We start from the raw sequence: 20,318 nt of genomic DNA on the forward strand, positions 1-20,318 counted from the left end.
CATGGACAGAGGAGCTGGGGGGAGGGGGGAGCTACAGTCCAGGGGGTCGCAAAGAGTCCGACACGACTGAGCAACTAAAGAACAACCACATTGGCTTGAGGGATAACCCACGTCCTGCGGAATAACCCATACTCCAGGAGAGGGACATGCCCGTATTAGCAGATGACGGATGGAAGGGCAGACAGCAGGAGAGAGGTTCCGCGTGCCCACTGAAGGGTAAGCGGACAGCAACGCTGTCATTCTACAACTGAGAACCCAAAACGAGGTGGAGGTGGTCCAGACCTGCACACCCTGCCCACATCTGCGTCCTAGAGAGCCCCGTGGGGAGTGGTGTCCAGGGCTGCCCTGGTATCACACGCCCTGCAGAATTACCTACCTCCCAGGAGACGGTGCTTCCATGAGTCACGGGGTGAGACCCCTGCTAGGAGCCCTGGGGGCCACAGGTTAGCCCCTGGGAGCCGGTCCTCCTGAAGACGCGGCGGGGTCACACAACCCTTGATCAAGACAGTAAATAAGGAAGGCTCAAAGCGTCTCCCTTTCTGGGAGCCAGGAATCAGAGACGCATCTCCGGCATGATTCGTGTGTGAGAGAGACGGGAACACAGGACATCCTTGAAGCTAGCAGGCTTCCCTTGAAAGTGTTTGTTTCACCCAAAACGTGTCTATCTACCCCCAGGGCCCCACGGCGCCTCTGTGCTTAAGGAAGGAACACCGCCCATAAGGCTTGCAGGATTTAATGACTCAGAGCACCCGGTACATTGGACATTTAGAGGGAATCCCAGGATTCATGGCTGAGGACCCCACCAGCTCAGAGGTCCACTCTGCGTTCCTGCGTTCCCATGAGTTCCCCCCCGGGTCCTGACGGGAGGCCCTGGGGATGCAGAGCCCGGAGGATCGGGGGGATGAGGGTGATGGAGGACGTGGTCCAGCACAGACCTGCAAGCACAGCGCTGACCGAGGCGCTCCCCGTCGGACCACGGTCTGCCCGGCGGGCCGCTACCTGCCGAAGGTCTCCCGGGTCACATCGGCGATGCCCGTCAGCTGGCAGCTTCTGGCCCAGAGCTGCCGCTGAAGCTCCGGGTCGTACGTGGCCTCCAGGGACCGGGCCTCCCTCTCGTTGTAGAGATAGCGGCCACCGAGACCTTCCAGCGCCGGGCTGACCGCGGCGTAGACCGAGGTCCAGGCTCCCTCGTCCGGGGTCTGCGGGGAGAAGGAACGCAGAGGAAGATGCTAACTGTCAGAGCAGGGACACGGGGGTCTCGGGAGCCCCCGGACGTCGAGGGGGAGATACAGGGCCCCTTACCGGGGGGCCCGTCGACTCATCACCTCAAGCCTGGCTGGCCAGGGCTGGGGGAGCGGGCACTCCGCAACCTCGATGGTGCACCCCTGCGGGTTGCCTTTCCACCTTGTTCTCATGCGCTTCCACACGTGCGCACAAAGGCCCCCCACTCCTCTGGACGACCCAGAGGAAGCAGCCTCTAAAGAGAAGGCTGGGTACATCTCAGGAGAGAGGAGCCTTGTGGCTACAACGGGAGGGTCTTTTTTCATGGAGCTGACTCACTCCAGGGGCGAGACAAAGGGTGGGATCTGGGCACAGACCCTGAGAGTAAATACTCAGGTCTCCAGTCCTTTTTTTTTTTTTTTAATTCATTTATTGAAGCATAATTGATTTACAAGCCTTCCCAGGTGGTACTAGTGGTAAAAGAACCTGCCTGTCAATGCAGGAGACTATAAGAGATGCAGGTTCGATCCCTGGGTGGGGAAGATTCTCTACAGAAGGGCACGGCAACCCACTCCAGTGGGCTGTACCCACTCCCGTATCCTTGCCCAGAGAATCCCATGGACAGAGGAGCCTGGGAGGTTACGGTCCGTGGGGTCGCAGAGAGTCGGACCTGCCTGAAGCGACTTAGCACGCGTGCAGAGCTGATTTACACGGTTGGGTGAACTCCTGACATGCAGGGCAGGCTCTATGAAACCAGAATGCCGGCTCCCTGGGTCAAAGCAGATGGCGGTTCAGCCTCGGGGTTGAAGGCGTGCCATCTAGCAATTTTAGAGGAAACGTGTAGACAACAGAGAGGTTCTTGCTTTCCAAGCCGGGGAGGAGACACGGTAAGAGGACCGTAAAGTCTGAAAAGGAGCTTGAAAGGCATTGGAGAGACGGGGGAAAAGTGGACGCTGGGTGGAAGGCCGCAGGTTGGAATGTAACACACGCTGAGCTTTTGGGTTAGGGCTGGTGCCTGGGCGTGATCACTGGATTAGAAGATGTGATATGTGTGTGTGTGTGTACACACACATATCAATGGAACACTACTCAGCCATCAAAAAGAATGAAATAACGCTGTCGGCAGCAACGCGGATGCACCTGGAGAATATTAGGCTCAGAAACACACATCTGAGAAAAGCAAATACGGGATGACATTACCTATACGTGGGATCTAACAGAGATGATACAAATGGACTGATTTACAAAACACAGATTCACAGACCCAGAAAACAAATTTAGGGTCCCCAAAGGGGAAATGGGTGGGAGAGGGTTAAGTTAGGAGCTTGGGATTAACATGCGCACACTACAATATATGATACAGATAAACAAGTTCCTACTTACTCTAGGTGACCCCATGGACGGTAGCCCACCAGGCTCCTCTGTCCATGGGGATTCTCCAGGCCAGAATACTGGAGTGGGTTGCCATTTCCTCCTCTAGGGAATCTTCCCAACCCAGGCATCAAACCTGCAAATCCTATATTAGAAGGCAGATTTTTTTGCCGCTGAGCCACCTAGGAATCAAGAGAACTCCCTTATCTTATTGTCAAGATAGCGGTCGTTCCGGAGCTTGTCACTTTAAATAAGCTTCTGGAAATCCACTCAACCCGCCCTGCCCTGGTCCTTCTCGCGTGCCTCTAAGAGTCTGTCCTTTGAAACATCACCAGAAACAGATCCAAGCCAGGAGACAGCCCCATGGTCACATTTTCTAGATGGAGACAGGCTCAGAACATCTTCTGGGTAGTCATAGTGACAAATATCCTGTTGTTCTTGGTCACAAGGATTGACGTGGGGAGCTGCACCTCTGCGGCAAAAACACAGTAAAATCAGCTCCTGGAGTGAGCCTGCTTCCTAAGTCAGTCATTCTCTGGGCTGAGATCCCAGGGGTCTGTGCCCAGAAATCCCACTTCTCACCCCTGGAGTGAGTCACGTCCATGAGAAAGACCCTCTTTAATCTAGCCACAGGGCTCCTGTCTTGAGAGGCATCCAGTCTTGTCTTTAGAGGCCGCTTCCTTAGGGTCATCCAGCTGGCATGGTCTGGGGAGGCGGGGGGTCCACTTCCCCAACACCTTGAAAATCCTCTTATCTGGGTAACAGTCCTTGTGATCGGTGTGTTCAGCAGAACACAAGGATGGCTGTTTAAGGAGGTGGTGCCTGTGGTGTGCTGGACATGAACCTGGGACGCACACTTTGCCAGAAACTCAGGTACAGTCAGGAGGGACGAGATGTCACGGGATTCTGTCTGTTGACGGAGGTGTTTCTGTATGAAAGTGACTCCCAAGCACAAACAGACTATATATACCCTCATGCACACACACACACACATACACCCAGGCACAGACATTCATTGGCACACACACACACACCCACGCACACACCGATATTCACATGCTCGCACACTCACACGCACACACACCCCCATGCACACAAATGCATGTATATGGACACACAAATACTCACATGCACACACATATACCGCCAGGCACACACATGCATTTACACACACACACACATATTCACATGCACACACTCACATGCACACACATGCATATGGACACACAAATATTCACATGCACAGACACATATATTGAGTGCACACACACCCAAGTACACACATGTATTTACATGCACACACAAATATTCACATACACACACACAGCACACATACCCATGCACACAAATGCATTTATGAGCATAGGCACACACACCCACACACACTCACATGGAAACACACAACCCAGGCACATAAAGATTCATACGCTCATTCACATGCACACACTCACACGCACACAAACCTGTAAGCACACAAATGCATTTATATGGACACACAAATGTTCACACGGGCACACAAATATCCATATGCACACACACAAATGTGTACGTGCACACACATACTCACATACACACACACCCATGCACACAAATGAATTTATACACACATACCCAGGCATACACATTCACATGGATACACATACCCTCAGGCAGACACATGCATTTACACAGATGCACACACACTCACATGTACACACACCCATGCACACAAATGTACTTATATGCGTGCAAACACATCCACGCACACACATTCACAAGGATACGCATACATACACCCAGGCAGACACACGCATTTAGATGTATACACAAATATTCACATGCACACATACATTCACATACACACCTTCACACACACACATATACCCCCAGGCACACACATGCATTTAGATTCACAAATACAAATATTCACATGCACACAGATATATATATTCTCTGCACACACACATTCCCCCAGGCACACACATGCATTTTCACACACATGCAACTATCCACATGCACACATATTCAAAACACACAAGCATTTACACACAGACACACACATTCAGATTTGCACACATATATGCCCTCATGCACACACATTCACACGCACACATGCATATCTTTGCATGCACACGCACACAACATCCACCCAAGGTGGTCTTGACCATCCAGAGGGTTCTCTGGCATAGAAAAGGGAAATTTTCAGAAAAGGAGCCATTCTCGGAGCTCACACATCTCATGGAGGATTAATCACATCCACTTATCCCACTTAAGCACATGATAGATGCCGGGCTAAAAACAGCCGCCCTCGATCACCTACAGAACATTTCCAGGCCTCGGGCGGATGGCAGAGCGGAAGGAAATGAGATTTCATCTGTAATGTTTTAATTCCCAAATGTTTTGACAGCTCATGAAATGGATGGTTTTATGCCTTTCTTCTTCCCCGCGTCTGATGTCACAGTCCTAAGTCTCAGCCGTGAGGATCGTGACACACCACGCCTGCCTGAAAGGGAGCAGGTCTGAGACGCTCAGAGTCACATGTGTGACCATAAAGAAGGCGGAACGCTGACGAATCAATGCTTTTGAATTGTAGTGCTGGAGCTGCAGAAGACTCTTGAGAGTCCCTTGGACTGCAAGGAGATCCAACCAGTCCATTCTAAAGGAAATCAGTCCTGAATATTCACTGGAAGGACTGATGCTGAAGCTGAAACTCCATTACTTTGGCCACCTGATGCGAAGAAGTGACTCCTTGGAAAAGACCCTGATGCTGGGAAAGATTGAAGGTGGGAGGAGAAGGGGACGACAGAGGATGAGATGGTTGGATGGCATCACAGACTCGATGGACATGAGTTTGAGCAAGCTCCGGGAGTTGGTGATGGACAGGGAGGCCTTGCGTGCTGCAGTCCACGGGGTCGCAAAGAGTCAGACACGACTGAGCGACTGATCAAAAACATAAGCAGGCACACACATATACACTCGCTCACACACAAGTGTGCACACAGACACAGCTTTACACTGGGGGCATTTATCTACATCCTCGGAAGGAAGGGTAGGCGCCGAAGAACTGGGGGTCCTAGCATAAAAGAGATGACTAGTGAGAACCTGCTGCGCAGCAGAGGGATCTCCAGTCGGTGCTCTCTGGTGATCTAAATGGGAAGGAAACACGAAAAAGTGGGACCTATGTGTGTGCAGAGCTGAACCACTTTGTTGCCCACCAGAAATGGATGCAACATTGTAAACCAAACATACTGCAACATACAACGGAACTCTGTTCTTCCCCAGGAGCATACTGGGCATCTCCCATGTTTACCTACAGCTTTAAAATCAGATCCTCTTAGAGATGTGTCATTGGCTTCCAGGGGGGGTAGCTCCAACGGTAAAGAAGCTACCTGACGTGCGGGAGACCTGGGTTTGATCCTTGGATCGGGAATATTCCCCTGGAGGAGGAAATGGCAACCCAACTCCAGTCTTCTTGCCTGGAGAATCCCCATGGACAGAGGAGCCTGGTGAGGCTACAGTCCACGGGGTCACAAAGAGTCGGACATGACTGAGGGATTAACACACACACACACACACACACACACACACACACACACACACACACACAAATGTGTATGTTAGAGGACAGAACTGTCTCAAATGTGAAGCCCACCCCAGGAAGGAGACCTTTCTGGTTTCATCAGAGGCTTCAGAGTCACTTATGGATAGATGGGAGACGCCACCGTGTATTTACAGTGAAAGTTATTCTCTGTATGAAGCCCCTGTGGAGTCTCGGGAGCTTGAAACCACAACAAACGCGTGTTAAATGCTCACCAGTACTTGGCAAGTAAATCAAACCAGTCCATCCTACTGGAAATCAACTCTGAATATTCATCAGAAGGATTGATGCTGAAGGTGAAACTGTAATATGCTGTCCATCTGATGCAAAGAACTGACTCGCTGGAAAAGATCCTGATGCTGGGAAAGACTGAAGGCAGGAGAAGGGGACGACAGAGGATGAGATGGTTGGATGGCATCACCGACTCAATGGACGTGAATTTCAGCAAACTCCAGGACATGGTGAAGGATAGGGAAGCCTGCCATGCCGCAGCCCATGGGGTCGCGACGAGCCAGACGTGACTGAGCAACTGCATGACAACCACAATATTTTCGTGGCCCCCAAATACCAAGAAAGGTAGTTTAGATCAGAGCTCCCGGGCACCTGGAGCTCACACCAGGAAGGGGCATCGGGTTGACAGCTGGGTACAGGCACATGAGAAAAAAGAAACCAAAATCAAAAGCAGAGAGAGCAGAGGGTGGGATTGAAACAGCTCCACAGAGCTGGGAGCTGCGTGCTGCAGAGAAAGATGAATGTGTTATAATTACATAATTACACAGCCCTTTGCAGGGTTGGAAACGCTTTCCCACATATTATGTCAGCGCCGCTCACAACAATCTTAGGAGATGCCATTATCCAGAATTAGGAAATTACAAAGATGAGGGGCAGGGTAGTGGGAGGGCAAGGGAGCACGGGATGCCAGATCTTGGTCCTTCCGGAGACCCTAACCCTCCCCACCGTCCTCCTCAGTAATAACAGGCAGGTCCCCCACCTCCAAGCTCACGGCCTGACAAGTGCCTTGCCTTTCTGCCGGAATCCCTGAAAGCTACACCTTCTGTGCATTCCTGAGCTGTGGACACACGCTCTCAGCAGCCCAGCTGGCATTGGAGGCAGAGACCCCATGTACACACCACAGGGTCAAGCCATCTTTCGTTTTCACCTGCCTGCTATCCCGGTTCCCAGACAGACACCCAGACACAGCCTGGTGTTCCTGCATCAGAAACCCCGAATGACTCCCAAGATTTCCTTGTTTCACCTTCCAAGGTCAACGAGTCAACACATGGTGACGTGCTCTCTGGAATGGTCTTTTTTCTTTTCTTTTTCACACTTATCTATTTGATCTTCCCCATGGTTCAGTGCTAAAGAATCCACCTGCCAATGCAAGAGACGTGGGTTTGATCCCTGGGTCAGGCAGATCCCCTGGAGAAGGAAATGGCAACCCACTTCAGTACTCTTGCCTGGAGAAGCCCATGGGCAGAGGAGCCTTGCAGGCTGCAGTCCACGGGGTCATGAAGAGTCGGACACGACTGAGTGACAGACTGTGTGCACACCTGTGTGCGTGCACACACACACACATTTATTTATTTTTCTGTGTCAGGTATTACTTGTGGCACGGGGCATCTTTCGTTGTGGCACATGAATTAGGCTGTGGTACGTGAAATCTAATTCCCTGACCAGGGATTGAACCCAGGCCCCCTGCATTTGGGAGCGTGGAATCTTAGCCACTGGACCACGAGGGAAGTCCTGGAGTCGTCTTCAAAACAATCTCCTTCTGCCCCTCTCCACCCCTGCAATGGCCTCTAACCATAACCTGGGTTCACCCCCCACGGATCATGCCCTCTGGTCCATGGATGCTCTGTAGGCTGTGGTCCATGGGATGCTCTGTAGGCTGTGGTCCATGGGAGGCTCTGTAGGCTGTGGTCCATGGGAGGCTCTGTAGACTGTGGTCTATGGATGCTCTGTAGGCTGTGGTCCATGGGAGGCTCTGTAGACTGTGGCCCATGGGAGGCTCTGTAGACTGTGGTCTATGGATGCTCTGAAGACTGTGGTCCATGGGAGGCTCTGTAGGCTGTGGTCCATGGGATGCTCTGAAGACTGTGGTCCATGGGATGCTCTGTAGACTGTGGTCCATGGGATGCTCTGTAGGCTGTGGTCCATGGGAGGCTCTATAGACTGTGGTCCATGGGAGGCTCTGTACGCTGTGGCCCATGGGATGCTCTGAAGACTGTGGTCCATGGGATGCTCTGTAGACTGTGGTCCATGGGAGGCTCTGTAGGCTGTGGTCCATGGGATGCTCTGAAGACTGTGGTCCATGGGAGGCTCTGTAGACTGTGGTCCATGGGAGGCTCTGTAGGCTGTGGTCCATGGGATGCTCTGAAGACTGTGGTCCATGGGATGCTCTGTAGACTGTGGTCCATGGGAGGCTCTGTAGGCTGTGGTCCATGGGATGCTCTGTAGGCTGTGGTCCATGGGAGGCTCTGTAGGCTGTGGTCCATGGGATGCTCTGTAGGCTGTGGCCCATGGGATGCTCTGAAGACTGTGGTCCATGGGATGCTCTGTAGACTGTGGTCCATGGGAGGCTCTGTAGGCTGTGGTCCATGGGATGCTCTGAAGACTGTGGTCCATGGGAGGCTCTGTAGACTGTAGTCTGTGGGATGCTCTGTAGACTGTGGTCCATGGGAGGCTCTGTAGACTGTGGTCCATGGGAGGCTCTGTAGGCTGTGGTCCATGGGATGCTCTGAAGACTGTGGTCCATGGGAGGCTCTGTAGGCTGTGGTCCATGGGAGGCTCTGTACACTGTGGTCCATGGGAGGCTCTGTAGGCTGTGGTCCATGGGATGCTCTGAAGACTGTGGTCCATGGGAGGCTCTGTAGGCTGTGGTCCATGGGATGCTCTGTAGACTGTAGTCTGTGGGATGCTCTGTAGACTGTGGTCCATGGGAGGCTCTATAGACTGTGGTCCATGGGAGGCTCTGTAGACTGTGGTCCATGGGATGCTCTGTAGACTGTGGTCCATGGGAGGCTCTGTAGGCTGTGGTCCATGGGATGCTCTGAAGACTGTGGTCCATGGGAGGCTCTGTAGACTGTAGTCTGTGGGATGCTCTGTAGACTGTGGTACATGTGATGCTCTGTAGACTGTGGTCCATGGGAGGCTCTGTAGGCTGTGGTCCATGGGATGCTCTGAAGACTGTGGTCCATGGGAGGCTCTGTAGGCTGTGGCACATGGGATGCTCTGTAGACTGTGGTCCATGGGATGCTCTGTAGGCTGTGGCACATGGGATGCTCTGTAGACTGTGGTCCGTGGGAGGCTCTGTAGGCTGTGGTCCATGGGAGGCTCTGTAGGCTGTGGCACATGGGATGCTCTGTAGACTGTGGTCCGTGGGAGGCTCTGTAGGCTGTGGTCCATGGGAGGCTCTGTACACTGTGGTCCATGGGAGGCTCTGTAGGCTGTGGTCCATGGGAGGCTCTGTAGGCTGTGGTTCATGGGATGCTCTGTAGACTGTGGTCCATGGGATGCTCTGTAGGCTGTGGCACATGGGATGCTCTGTAGACTGTGGTCCGTGGGAGGCTCTGTAGGCTGTGGTCCATGGGAGGCTCTGTACACTGTGGTCCATGGGAGGCTCTATAGACTGTGGTCCATGGGATGCTCTGTAGACTGTGGTCTGTGGGAATGCTCTGTAGACTATGGTTCATGGGAGGCTCTGTAGGCTGTGGTCCATGGGATGCTCTGTAAACTGTGGTCCATGGGAGGCTCTGTAGGCTGTGGTCCATGGAAGGCTCTGTAGACTGTAGTCTGTGGGATGCTCTGTAGACTATGGTCCATGGGAGGCTCTGTAGACTGTGGTCCATAGGGTGGTTCAGAGGCTTGAAGCATGTGATTCTACATCACTGTTGACGTCAAGGATCTGGCATCTCTGGATAGAGTGCAGCCCCAAAATCTAAGACACTCACTGCGAGTGGGCAATGACAAGCTTGGACTCTCCTGTGTGCAGACTGGAGCTGGAACCAGATGTCCTGAGCAGACTTGAGATAGGGGGAGCTCAGGTCATTTAAAGGGGGTCTGGGGTTCAGATGGGGACCCCAGTGAGAAGGGGGCAATGACAGTATGACCACCCCCATTTGAGCCATTTCTGCATGACCTATGGCCCCAGCCTGGCTCAGGCTCCTTGGACCTTTGGATTGTTATTCAGTTGCTCAGTCGGGTCCAATTCTTTGTGACCCTATGGACCGCAGCACGCCAGGCCTCCCTGTCCTTCACCATCTCCCAGAGCTTGCTCAAACTCCTGTCCACTGAGTCTGTGATGCCATCCAACCATCTCATCCTCTGTCGCCCACTTCTCCTCCCGCCTTCAATCTTTCCCAGCATCAGGGTCTTTTCCAATGAGTTGGTCCTTCACACGAGGTGTCCAAAGTATTGGAGCTTCAGAATGAGCCCTTGCAATGAACATTCACATTTGATTTCCTTTAGGATAGACCGGTTGGATCTCCTTGCAGTCCAAGGGACTCTCAAGAGTCTTCTCCAGCGTCACAGTTTCAAAGTAACAATTCTTCGGCGCTCAGCCTCCTTTGTGGTCCAAGCTCAACCTTCAACTCCGCTCCGAGGGCTGCACCGTCTGCATTCTGCCCTCAACACAAGAGCAGATCATGACCTCCATATCCCTCCTCTTAGGGCTCGAGAGAATGGCTGAGGAAGCAACAGACTCAGGAGCAGGAGAGTTCCTGGAACAATCACGGGACATGCCTCCTGCATGCCTCATTACCTGTCTTCAGACCTCTGTGCACAGGGCGTGCATGAGGCATCACCCAGCTGGAGGCAGGGATCGATGGAATGGTCTCAAGTTGCTCGTGGAAAGAACCATTTAAGGGCTTCCCTGGTGGCTCAGGGGTGAAGAATCCACCTGCCGATGCAGGATATTCGTGTTCAATCCCCGGTCTGGGAAGATCCCGCATGCCGCAGAGCAACTAAGCCAGCGCAGCTATTGAACCTGTGCCCAGAGCCTGTGCTTGGCAGTAACAGAAACCACAGCCATGAGGAGCCCTCGAGCATCGCAACTAGAGAGTTACCCCCGGTCTGTGCAGCTGAGAAAAGTCCACGCAGCAACGAAGACCCAGCGCAGCCAATGAATAGAGAAAACTGTTTTTTAAAAAACCAATTAAGCCTCTCATCTTCATACATGTATCAACCTGTCTTTTTTTTTTTTTCTCAGAGGACGAACCGCCATGCTCTGGGGACTGGCTCTGAACTTGGAATCAAGTCCATAGTTTTTGGTAAGGCATAGCATAGAGGTTTCAGAGTGATGTACCGGTAAGTCCTCTCCACGCGAACTCTCAAGTGGCAAACTCTCAAAGATGCGCACGCACGTTCCGTCCAGGTCAGGCGTGACCGACATGCCAGCTCGCCCTCCGTCTGCTCTTGCTGACGGTTCTTCAGCTCTGCTGTCTCCTACCTCCTCTGCCTGCTCAGTCAGTAACCCTTCTTGCCTGACTCAGCCGATGCCAGCCCCTGTGTGCCAGCTGGTACCCCGGACGGCTGTCCTCCTCACGGTACTGCGCCGTGAGATGGAAAAGGTTTACCTTGTGTTTGTTCTCTGTGTATTCTCTGTGTGAACAGAACTATAAACCTAAGACAGTGCAGAACTATACAGCCGATCGGGTTAGCTGGGTACCCGGCTAACTCTGGTGGACTCACAAATAGGACTTAACGCACGTGCTCCTGGAATGGAACTCGTTTGTACGTAGGGGACAGACTATAAAAAGAATGTCACCCAATGGCATGAAGGGACAAGACACGTCAATCCTACACACTCCCCACCACCCCCCAGGGATCACAGGCCACCTCCTTGCGAGACGTCACACAAGTCATACATACACGCATGCGTCTAAGGAAGTAATCTGTATAATGTACGGATGCATGCATGCTCAGGTGTGTCCGACTCTCTGTGACCCCATAGACTGCAGCCCCACCAGGCTCCTCTGGCCACGGGATTCTCCAGGCAAGAATAATAGAGTGGGTTGCCATTTCCTTCTCCTGGGGATCTGCCGGACCCACGGATTCAATCTGTGCCTCTTGTATCACAGGCTGATTCTTTACCATCTGAGCCACCAGGGAAACTTAAATGTGTATCTATATATGCATGTGTATATGTGGTAAGTCACTCCAGTCGTGTCTGACTCTTTTGAGACTGTATGGACCACAGCCCACCAGGCTCCTCTGTCCATGGGATTCTCCAGGCAAGAACACTGGAGGGGCTTGCCATTACCTTCTCCAGGGGATCTTCCCAACTCAGGGATCAAACCCAAGTCTCCTGCATTGGCAGATAGATTCCTCATCACTGCACAACCTGCAAAGCCCCATATATGCAAAGCCCCATATATATACACATATATATATGTATGTTTATGCGTGTGTCTCTAGATACACATACAAATATATATTAGCATATCTATTTTTTGGTTTCTCCATCTCCAAAATATTTCTCTCCTATGTTCTAATATCATTGGTTATGACTATCCAATATTACTTCTCTGTATCTTCTTGAAGCAGAAAATCCAATGGAAAAAAGTATTGGTCACATAGGTAAAAGATACAAATTAGCAGTCAGAATTTAAAAAAAAAAAAAAAAAAACAGGGATGAATCCAAAAGAGAAAGCCTAATATTTACAACAGCCACAGCCATGGAAACAACCTAAATATACATCGGCGGATGAATGGATAGAGAAGATGTGGTACATGTATACAAATGGAATATTACTCAGCCGTGAAAAAGGATGAGATGATGCCATTTGCGCCAGCATAGATGGATCTAGAGATTGTTATAATACGTGAGGTAAGTCAGACAGAGAAAGACAAATACTATATGATATCAGATATATGTGGGATCTTAAAAAGGGTACAAGTGAACACTTTTGCAAAACAGAAATAGAGTCACAGACATAGAAAAGAAAGTAACGGTTGCCGGGGCGTAAAAGAGGATGGGATGAATTGGGAGATTAGGACTTACAGATACACACGAGTGCCTACAAGATGGATAGCTACCAAGGACGTACTCTATGGCACAGGGAACTCTACTCGACATTCTGCAATGACCAAGATGGCCAAAGAATCTAAAAAGAGAGCGGATACATGTATATTCATAATCAGTTCACCCTGTCATCCACCTGAAGCTAACCCAACACCGCAAGTCAACTATAGCTCCAAAAGCTTTGATAAATACATAAAGTTTTATAAGAAAGAAGAGAAGGGCCAACCACCACCAACTCATCCGACACGAGTTTGCGCAAACTCCAAGAGACAGGGACAAACTCCAGGACAGGGAAGCCTGGCGTGCTGTGATTCCACAGGCTCACAGTGAGTCGGACGTGACTTAGCGTCTAAACAACAGCAAAAACAAACAGCGCCTAGGAAAAAAGGAGAAAAGTCACAGGCAGACATTTCCAAAAAGGCAGCAACGTTCAGAGGCCAAGTAATCCCACGGAGGCTGACTGCTGAACCACAGGATATTTCGGAAAATGCTAATTAAAACACAGCAAATCCCGTTTCCTGCTCCAGGATGCAAGAGTCCAGCAGTTGACTCAAGTTGGCAAAGACTGAACAGTCCAATGCTTAACGTGTATAAAGAAGATGCAAACCATGGAGAGGGAGGCGGGAGGGGGGATCGGGATGGGGAGCACATGTAAATCCATGGCTGATTCATGCCAATGTATGGGAAAAACCACTACAATATTGTAAAGTAATTAGCCTCCAACTAATAAAAATAAATAAAGCACAAACAGAGATGAACAACAACAACAAAAGAAGATGCAATCCAACTGGAAACAGTGTCAGACTTTATTCTCTTGGGCTCCAAATTCCCTGCGGATGGTGACTGCAGCCATGAAATTAAAAGATGCTTGCTCCAAGGGAAGGAAAGCTACGACCCACCTAGACATCATGTTAAAACGCAGAGACATTACTTTGCCAAGAAAAGTCAGTCTAGTCCAAGCTATGGTTATTCCTAATGTATAGATGTGAGAGTTGGACTATAAAGAAAGCTGAGCGCCAAAGAATTTGTGCTTTTGAACTGCGGTGTTGGAGAAGAGTCTTGAGAGTCCTTTGGACTGCAAGGAGATCCATCCTAAAGGACATCCAGTCCATCCTAGAGGACATCAGTCCTGACTATTCATTGGAAAGACTGACGCTGAAGCTGAAACTCCAATACTTTGGCCACCTGATGGGAAGAACTGACTCATTTGAAGGCTCTGATGCTGGGAAAGATTGAAGCCAGGAGGAGAAGGGGACGACAGATGGCTGGATGGCATCACCGACTCGATGGACATGAGTTTGAGCAAACTCCAGGAGTTGGTGATGGACAGGGAACCCTGGCGTGCTGCAGTCCATGGGGTCGCAAAGAGTCGGACATGACTGAGCGAATGAAAACCAAAACCATCAACGTGGGCAGCTCTCAGCATTTAATACTATGTGCAGTGTGATAAGCTGTGACCTCCCCCAAGAGAGATATCTAACTGCGTGAATGCACGCGTGCTGAATCGATTCAGTGTCTGACTCCCTGCGACCCTGTGGACTGTAGCCCTCCCCCGCACCTGGCTCCTCTGTCAATGGGAGTCTCCAGGCAGGCATATTGGAGTGGGTTGCCATGCCCTCTTCCAGGGGCAATCTTCCAGATTCAGGGATGAACGCCTGTCTCCTGCACTGCAGGCAGATTCTTCACCACTGAGCCACTTGGGGAAGCCCCCAAAGTACTGGGCATCCGTGATGAACTCAACCTCCAGCCCCCCCTATCCCTGGAGGTCAGAGGGTTAAGACTGAAAATTCCAACCCTTTAATCGCCAGTTGGTTGCCCTGACAACCAGCCCCCAGCCTAGGGCAAGTGACAAAGGTCACACATTAACATAACAAGGGAAGCCTTTCAGGATCACAGCACTTGGGAAATTCCAAGGGTTTTAGGAGGTCTGAGCCAGAAAAGGGGGCCAAAAAAACCCAAATACATACATTTCTTATTATAGACTATAATATCGGAAGCATCAAGAAAGATGTGGGCAAAATGAAAGATGACTTACTTTCAGACAGAGAACAGTAGCATCTGAAATCTCAACACTCCCTAAATTAAGTTAAAAATCAACTCCCCCACCCCCCGTTACCTTTCGTTCAGATGAGATGATTATAGTATAGTCATATTACTATAATCATATGAGTGCACGGTCATATATACTTATAAGTATATAGTCATATAATATAGTATATTATAGTCATATAAGTATAGTATAGTATACTATAGTGTAATCAAAGCTATGGTTTTTCCAGTGGTCATGTATGGATGTGAGAGTTGGACTATAAAGAAAGCTGAGCGCAGAAGAATTGACGCTTTTGAACTGTGGTGTTGGAGAAGACTCTTGAGAGTCCCTTGGACTGCAAGGGGATCCAACCAGTCCATCCTAAGGAAATCAACCCTGAGTGTTCATTGGAAGGACTGATGCTGAAGCTGAAACTCCAATCCTTTGGCCACCTCATGCGAAGAACTGACTCACTAGAAAAGACCCTGATGCTGGGAAAGATTGAAGGCGGGAGGAGAAGGGGACGACAGAAGATGAGATGATTGGATGACATCACTGACTCGATGGACATGATCTTGAGCAAACTCCAGGAGTTCGTGATGGACAGGGAGGCCTGGCGTGCTGCAGTCCATGGGGTCACAAACAGTTGAACATAACTTAGTGACTGAACAACAACCATAATATACAACTTGTAAAAACCTAACCACCACCTGAACATAGCAATATGAGCGAATGATTAAACAGAAAAAGACCTCTTCATCCTACACGGGTTTTTTTTTTCCTATTTGTAAAAATCACCTAAAAGGTGGTCTAGAAATATAAGATGGTCAGTCAAGAAGCGCTCGACTCAACAAAATAAACGCACAACGTGAGAACTGGCAGTTAAGATTTATTTCGGGCAAAATGAGGGCTGCAGGCAGCAGGCAGCTCTGAGAGAATGCTCCAAAGAGCTAAGAGGGGGAAGGTCGGTATATAAGTGATTCTGTTGAAGGGGAAGTGCGTGCAATCAACCACGTATTATTTTATGAAAGGTTTCTGCGAGTCACGGGGAGCCGGACTTTTAGTCACCATGCAGGACTTTTAGAGCTTTTCTAGGTATGAGGAGATGAAATAATCAGGCTCATGAAATGGGCCCTTGAAAATATCTACCCATCTGAAGACCTGTCCTGCCAGCCTTGCCCAGAGCACAGATGTCTCCCGTCTGCTGTCCATACTGAGCCCCTTTCAGGGAATGTTGAAGGTCTGCAGCTGTAGCAGCGCTTGACTGAATCCTTGCAGAGGTGGACGGAAGATGCCCAAGTGTTGTTGACAAAAGGTAAAGACAAAGAGCCTGGGGCTTCCCTGGTAGCTCAGCGGTAAAGCATCTGCCCGCAATGTGAGAGACCCAGGTTCGATCCCTGGGTCGGAAAGATCCCCTGGAGAAGGACACGGCAACCCACTCCAGCACTCTGGCCTGGAGGATCGTCCATGGACAGAGGAGCCTGGCAGGCTACAGTCCACGGGGTCACAAAGAGTCAGACACAGCTGAGCGACATAGCAGAGCACGCACATCTCATTCACAAGAGGAAATGAGATTTTAAATGGAACCAGAGATGACACAGGAGAGGCGGCTTTTGATGTCCCGGTGACGGAGATGCGATTGCAGCTGCCGCTGGCCGCTTGCTGGGGACAGCCGCCTCTGCTTGTTCACATCTGTCAGAATCCGGGTTCCGTGGGTGGTCCCGGCACTCCGGACCGAGGGGAACTTGGAGGTGGGGAACTGGCGACAACCACCATCGTTGGCGGCGTCCGCCTCCAGGGCTCTGGCCATCACGGCTTCTCATCTCCAAGATCCCGCAGGGAGGACGAAATGAATTCTGTCCACCTGCCAAGGCTGCGGAGGTTGGTGACGTACCCGACTCCCATCGGGGAGTCAGCACCTCCCACGGAGAAGATCACGGCTAGAGGAGAGGTGTGATTTCCAGCAAGAAGCCAGATGACTGTGCATCGAACACACAATCTGACTGGTAACAGCAACAAAGATGCAGACTTATACGAACTGCATATGGGTAGGGACTCATTTCTACAAGCACATGAGCAGATATGTGTGTTGGGAGGTTGGCGGGCCACGTTTTCCACGTGTATGTCCTTTAGCTACGGACTTCCCTGGTAACCCACATAGTAAAGAATCCGCCTGCCATGCAGGAGACCCGGGTTCGACCCCTGGGTCGGGAAGAGCCCCTGGAGGAGGAAATGGCTACCCACTCCAGGATTCCTGCCTGGAGAATCCCACGGACAGAGGAGCCTGGAGGGCTACGGTCCACGGGGTCACAGAGACTCGGACGCGACTGAGCGACTCACACACACAGCACATCCTCTCGCTAAACAAAACTCCTTCTCGAGAATTTATCCTAAAGAGAAAATCACGCAGAGGATCCAAACAGACATCTCTCCAAAGAAGACATACAGACGGCCCTCCGGTACATGAAAAGATGCTCAGCATCGCTGCTTATCAAAGAGACGCGGATCAATACTCCAGTGAGGGGAGACCTCACACTGGTCAGACCGAAATGAAGCGAAAGTCGCTCAGCTGTGTCCGACTCTCTGCGACCCCGTGGACCATACAGTCCATGGCATTCTCCAGGCCAGAATAGTGGAGTGGGTAGCCTTTCCCTTCTCCAGGGGATCTTCCTGACCCAGGGATCTAACCCAGGTCTCCCACATTGCAGGCGGATTCTTTACCAGCTGATTCTTTACCAGAACGGTGTGGAGGTTCCTTAAAAAATAAGTAAAGAAATAAACCTAAAAATAGATCCACCATCTGACCCTGCAATCCTACTGCTAGGAACGTGGAGAAAACCATGCTTAGAAAAAATACCTGCAGCTCAACCTTCACAGCAGTTTTGGTGGGAATGTATGCTTGGGCAGGCATGATGGAAAACGGTATGGAATGTTCTTTAAACACTAGAAACAGAGCTCTCATAGGATCCTGTGATCCCACTGCTGGGGCATACACCTGGAGAAAATGATCGTGGGGAAAGACACGTGCACCCCAGCGTTCATCACAGCACCAGTCTCAATAGCAAAGACGCGGACGCTACCTCAATGTCTGTCAACAGAGGGACAGAGAAAGAAGGCGTGGAGCCTGGAAGCGGTAACACAGCGGCGGCGAGGAGGTTAAAGCCAGATCTGCCCGCGGACCGCAGCAACGCCCGGAGCATCGCGGCCTTTACCTTGAAGACCCACCAGCCCAGGAGCTTCTTGACGAGGCGGGTGCCCCAGAAGACGTGTCTGTAGAGGTCGGTGTCCACCACGCCGGGGTCGGCCACGTTGGCGGTCACGGGGGCGCCCTGGGCGGTAAGCAGCGCCTGCAGGCGGTAGGTGAAGAGGACCAGGGCCAGCTTGCTCTGGGCGTAGGCCGCGTGCGCTGAGTAGCCGGTTCTGCAGGAGCAAAGTGGGGAGGCCGTGAGACCCGGGCGTCTGCATGTCCACGCCGCCCTCGCCCCGGCCGTGGACGACAGCGCCAGGCACAGGCTGCGGGCACCCAGAGACGTGCCCGAGGTCAAGGGGGCTGTGCCGAGTCACTCAGTCGTGCCCCACTCTTTGCAACCCCGCGGGCTGCAGCCCGCCAGGCTCCTCTGCCCACGGGGGTTCTCCAGGCAAGAAGACTGGAGTGGGTTGCCGTGCCCTCCGCCAGGGGATCTTGCCCGACCCAAGCATCGAACCCGGGCGTCCCGCATCGGCAGGCAGATGCTTTACCGACTGAGTCTCCAGGGACGCCCAAGTGTGTCATCTGCACTGTGTAGATCTCCTAGGACGCTACAGGGTGGATGTTTCACCTAATTCGGGGTCAGGGAACTGGCCAATTTCGATGCAGAGGCCTGTGGTAATAGTTGCTATGGGGCTTGGTCAGTTCCAGAGATGTTTATCCTGTGAGCTTGGAGCAGAGCTCCACACCACCTTTTTTTATCTTCTCCTTTGAATGTTCAAGGCTTGGGAACGATGCCATGACAGACGTACTTCTCGAGCGCACAGTGACCACCTCCATCCACTCCTTTTTGGCTTCCTACCATCCGGGACTATTTTATGGGGCTGGACGTGGGCATCACTTCATGAAAACCAGAGGGCGTTTTCTGGCGGTGCAGGGGTGAAGACTCCCTCACCTTCCAATGCAAGAGGTGTGGGTTTGATCCCCCGGTCAGGGAGCTAAAATCCTACATGCCTCGTGGCCAAAATGCCAAAACACAAAACAGAAGCAACATGGCATGAATAATAAATTCAATAAGGACTTTAAAAAACAGTTCCCAACAACAAAAACAAAAACAATTCTTTAAATAAATAAAAACATAATGGTGGTCACTTACAGCTATCCTTTCCCAGAAAGTAATGTTACTGAAATGTAGCAAAAAAAAAAAAAAATCACTGCAGAGTGAAAGGTCGGGTGTGTTGAGTCCTGCCCTGAAAAAGTGCCGCAGACAGGTGCCGGAGGCTGGCTAAACTTCCGGGGACCGACCCCCCCTGCAGCCTGGTACTACCAGGAACGGACACAGAGCCCTTGGACACCCACCGCCGCTGTAGCCCGCGCTTTCTTCCTTATATAGAAGGACCTGACCTGGACGCCTGGCCTTGATATAAAACCTCTCCCCACCTCTCCTTCCTCGCAGACTCCCTTTGTCTCCTCACTCACCCGCCCCTCCCCGGGAGTTCTGCCCGAGAGCGACCGCCCAATGAAGGCCTTCACCACTGGTCCTTAGAGGTGGCTCTTTCTTCCCGCGGCGTTTTCTAACACAGAGAAAATATCACTCCAGGCAAACTAATTGTGGTGTCTGAGCAGCTAGTAATTTTATGCATAGCTACAGAGCCGGGGCAAAAGGAAGAGCCTGTTAATATCTCTACTGGGGACCTTCCTGGCGGTCCAGGGGCTAAGAAGCCACCTGCCAATGAAGGGACTGTGTGTTCCATCCCTGGTCAGGGAGCTAAGATTCCAGGGCCTCACAGCCAAAAATACCAACCAGAGCAATACTATTCCAATAAAATCTTTCAAAATAAATAACAAGGACCAGTTTTGAGTCTTTCATCCTTTTTTTCTTTTTGGTCATCAACAGTAAATCCACAAATAA

The 20,318-nt window shown here is 51.2% G+C and overlaps 1 protein-coding gene across 1 annotated transcript in view; it reads right to left on the minus strand.

The window, feature by feature from the left end:
• Positions 1-857: 857 nt before the first annotated feature.
• The window catches only part of DHRSX (dehydrogenase/reductase X-linked), a 143,255-nt gene continuing 123,794 nt past the window's right edge, over positions 858-20,318 (minus strand). Inside the window, exons 6-7 of the mRNA XM_065914889.1 lie at positions 18,432-18,639; positions 858-1,199 (exon numbers count right to left, since the gene is read on the minus strand). Coding sequence (XP_065770961.1) covers positions 996-1,199; positions 18,432-18,639 — 412 coding nt within the window. The 3' untranslated portion in view covers positions 858-995. The remainder of the gene's footprint in view (positions 1,200-18,431; positions 18,640-20,318) is intronic.

The sequence above is a fragment of the Muntiacus reevesi genome, chromosome X, assembly GCF_963930625.1.
Source record: "Muntiacus reevesi chromosome X, mMunRee1.1, whole genome shotgun sequence".
Taxonomy (NCBI): domain Eukaryota; kingdom Metazoa; phylum Chordata; class Mammalia; order Artiodactyla; family Cervidae; genus Muntiacus; species Muntiacus reevesi.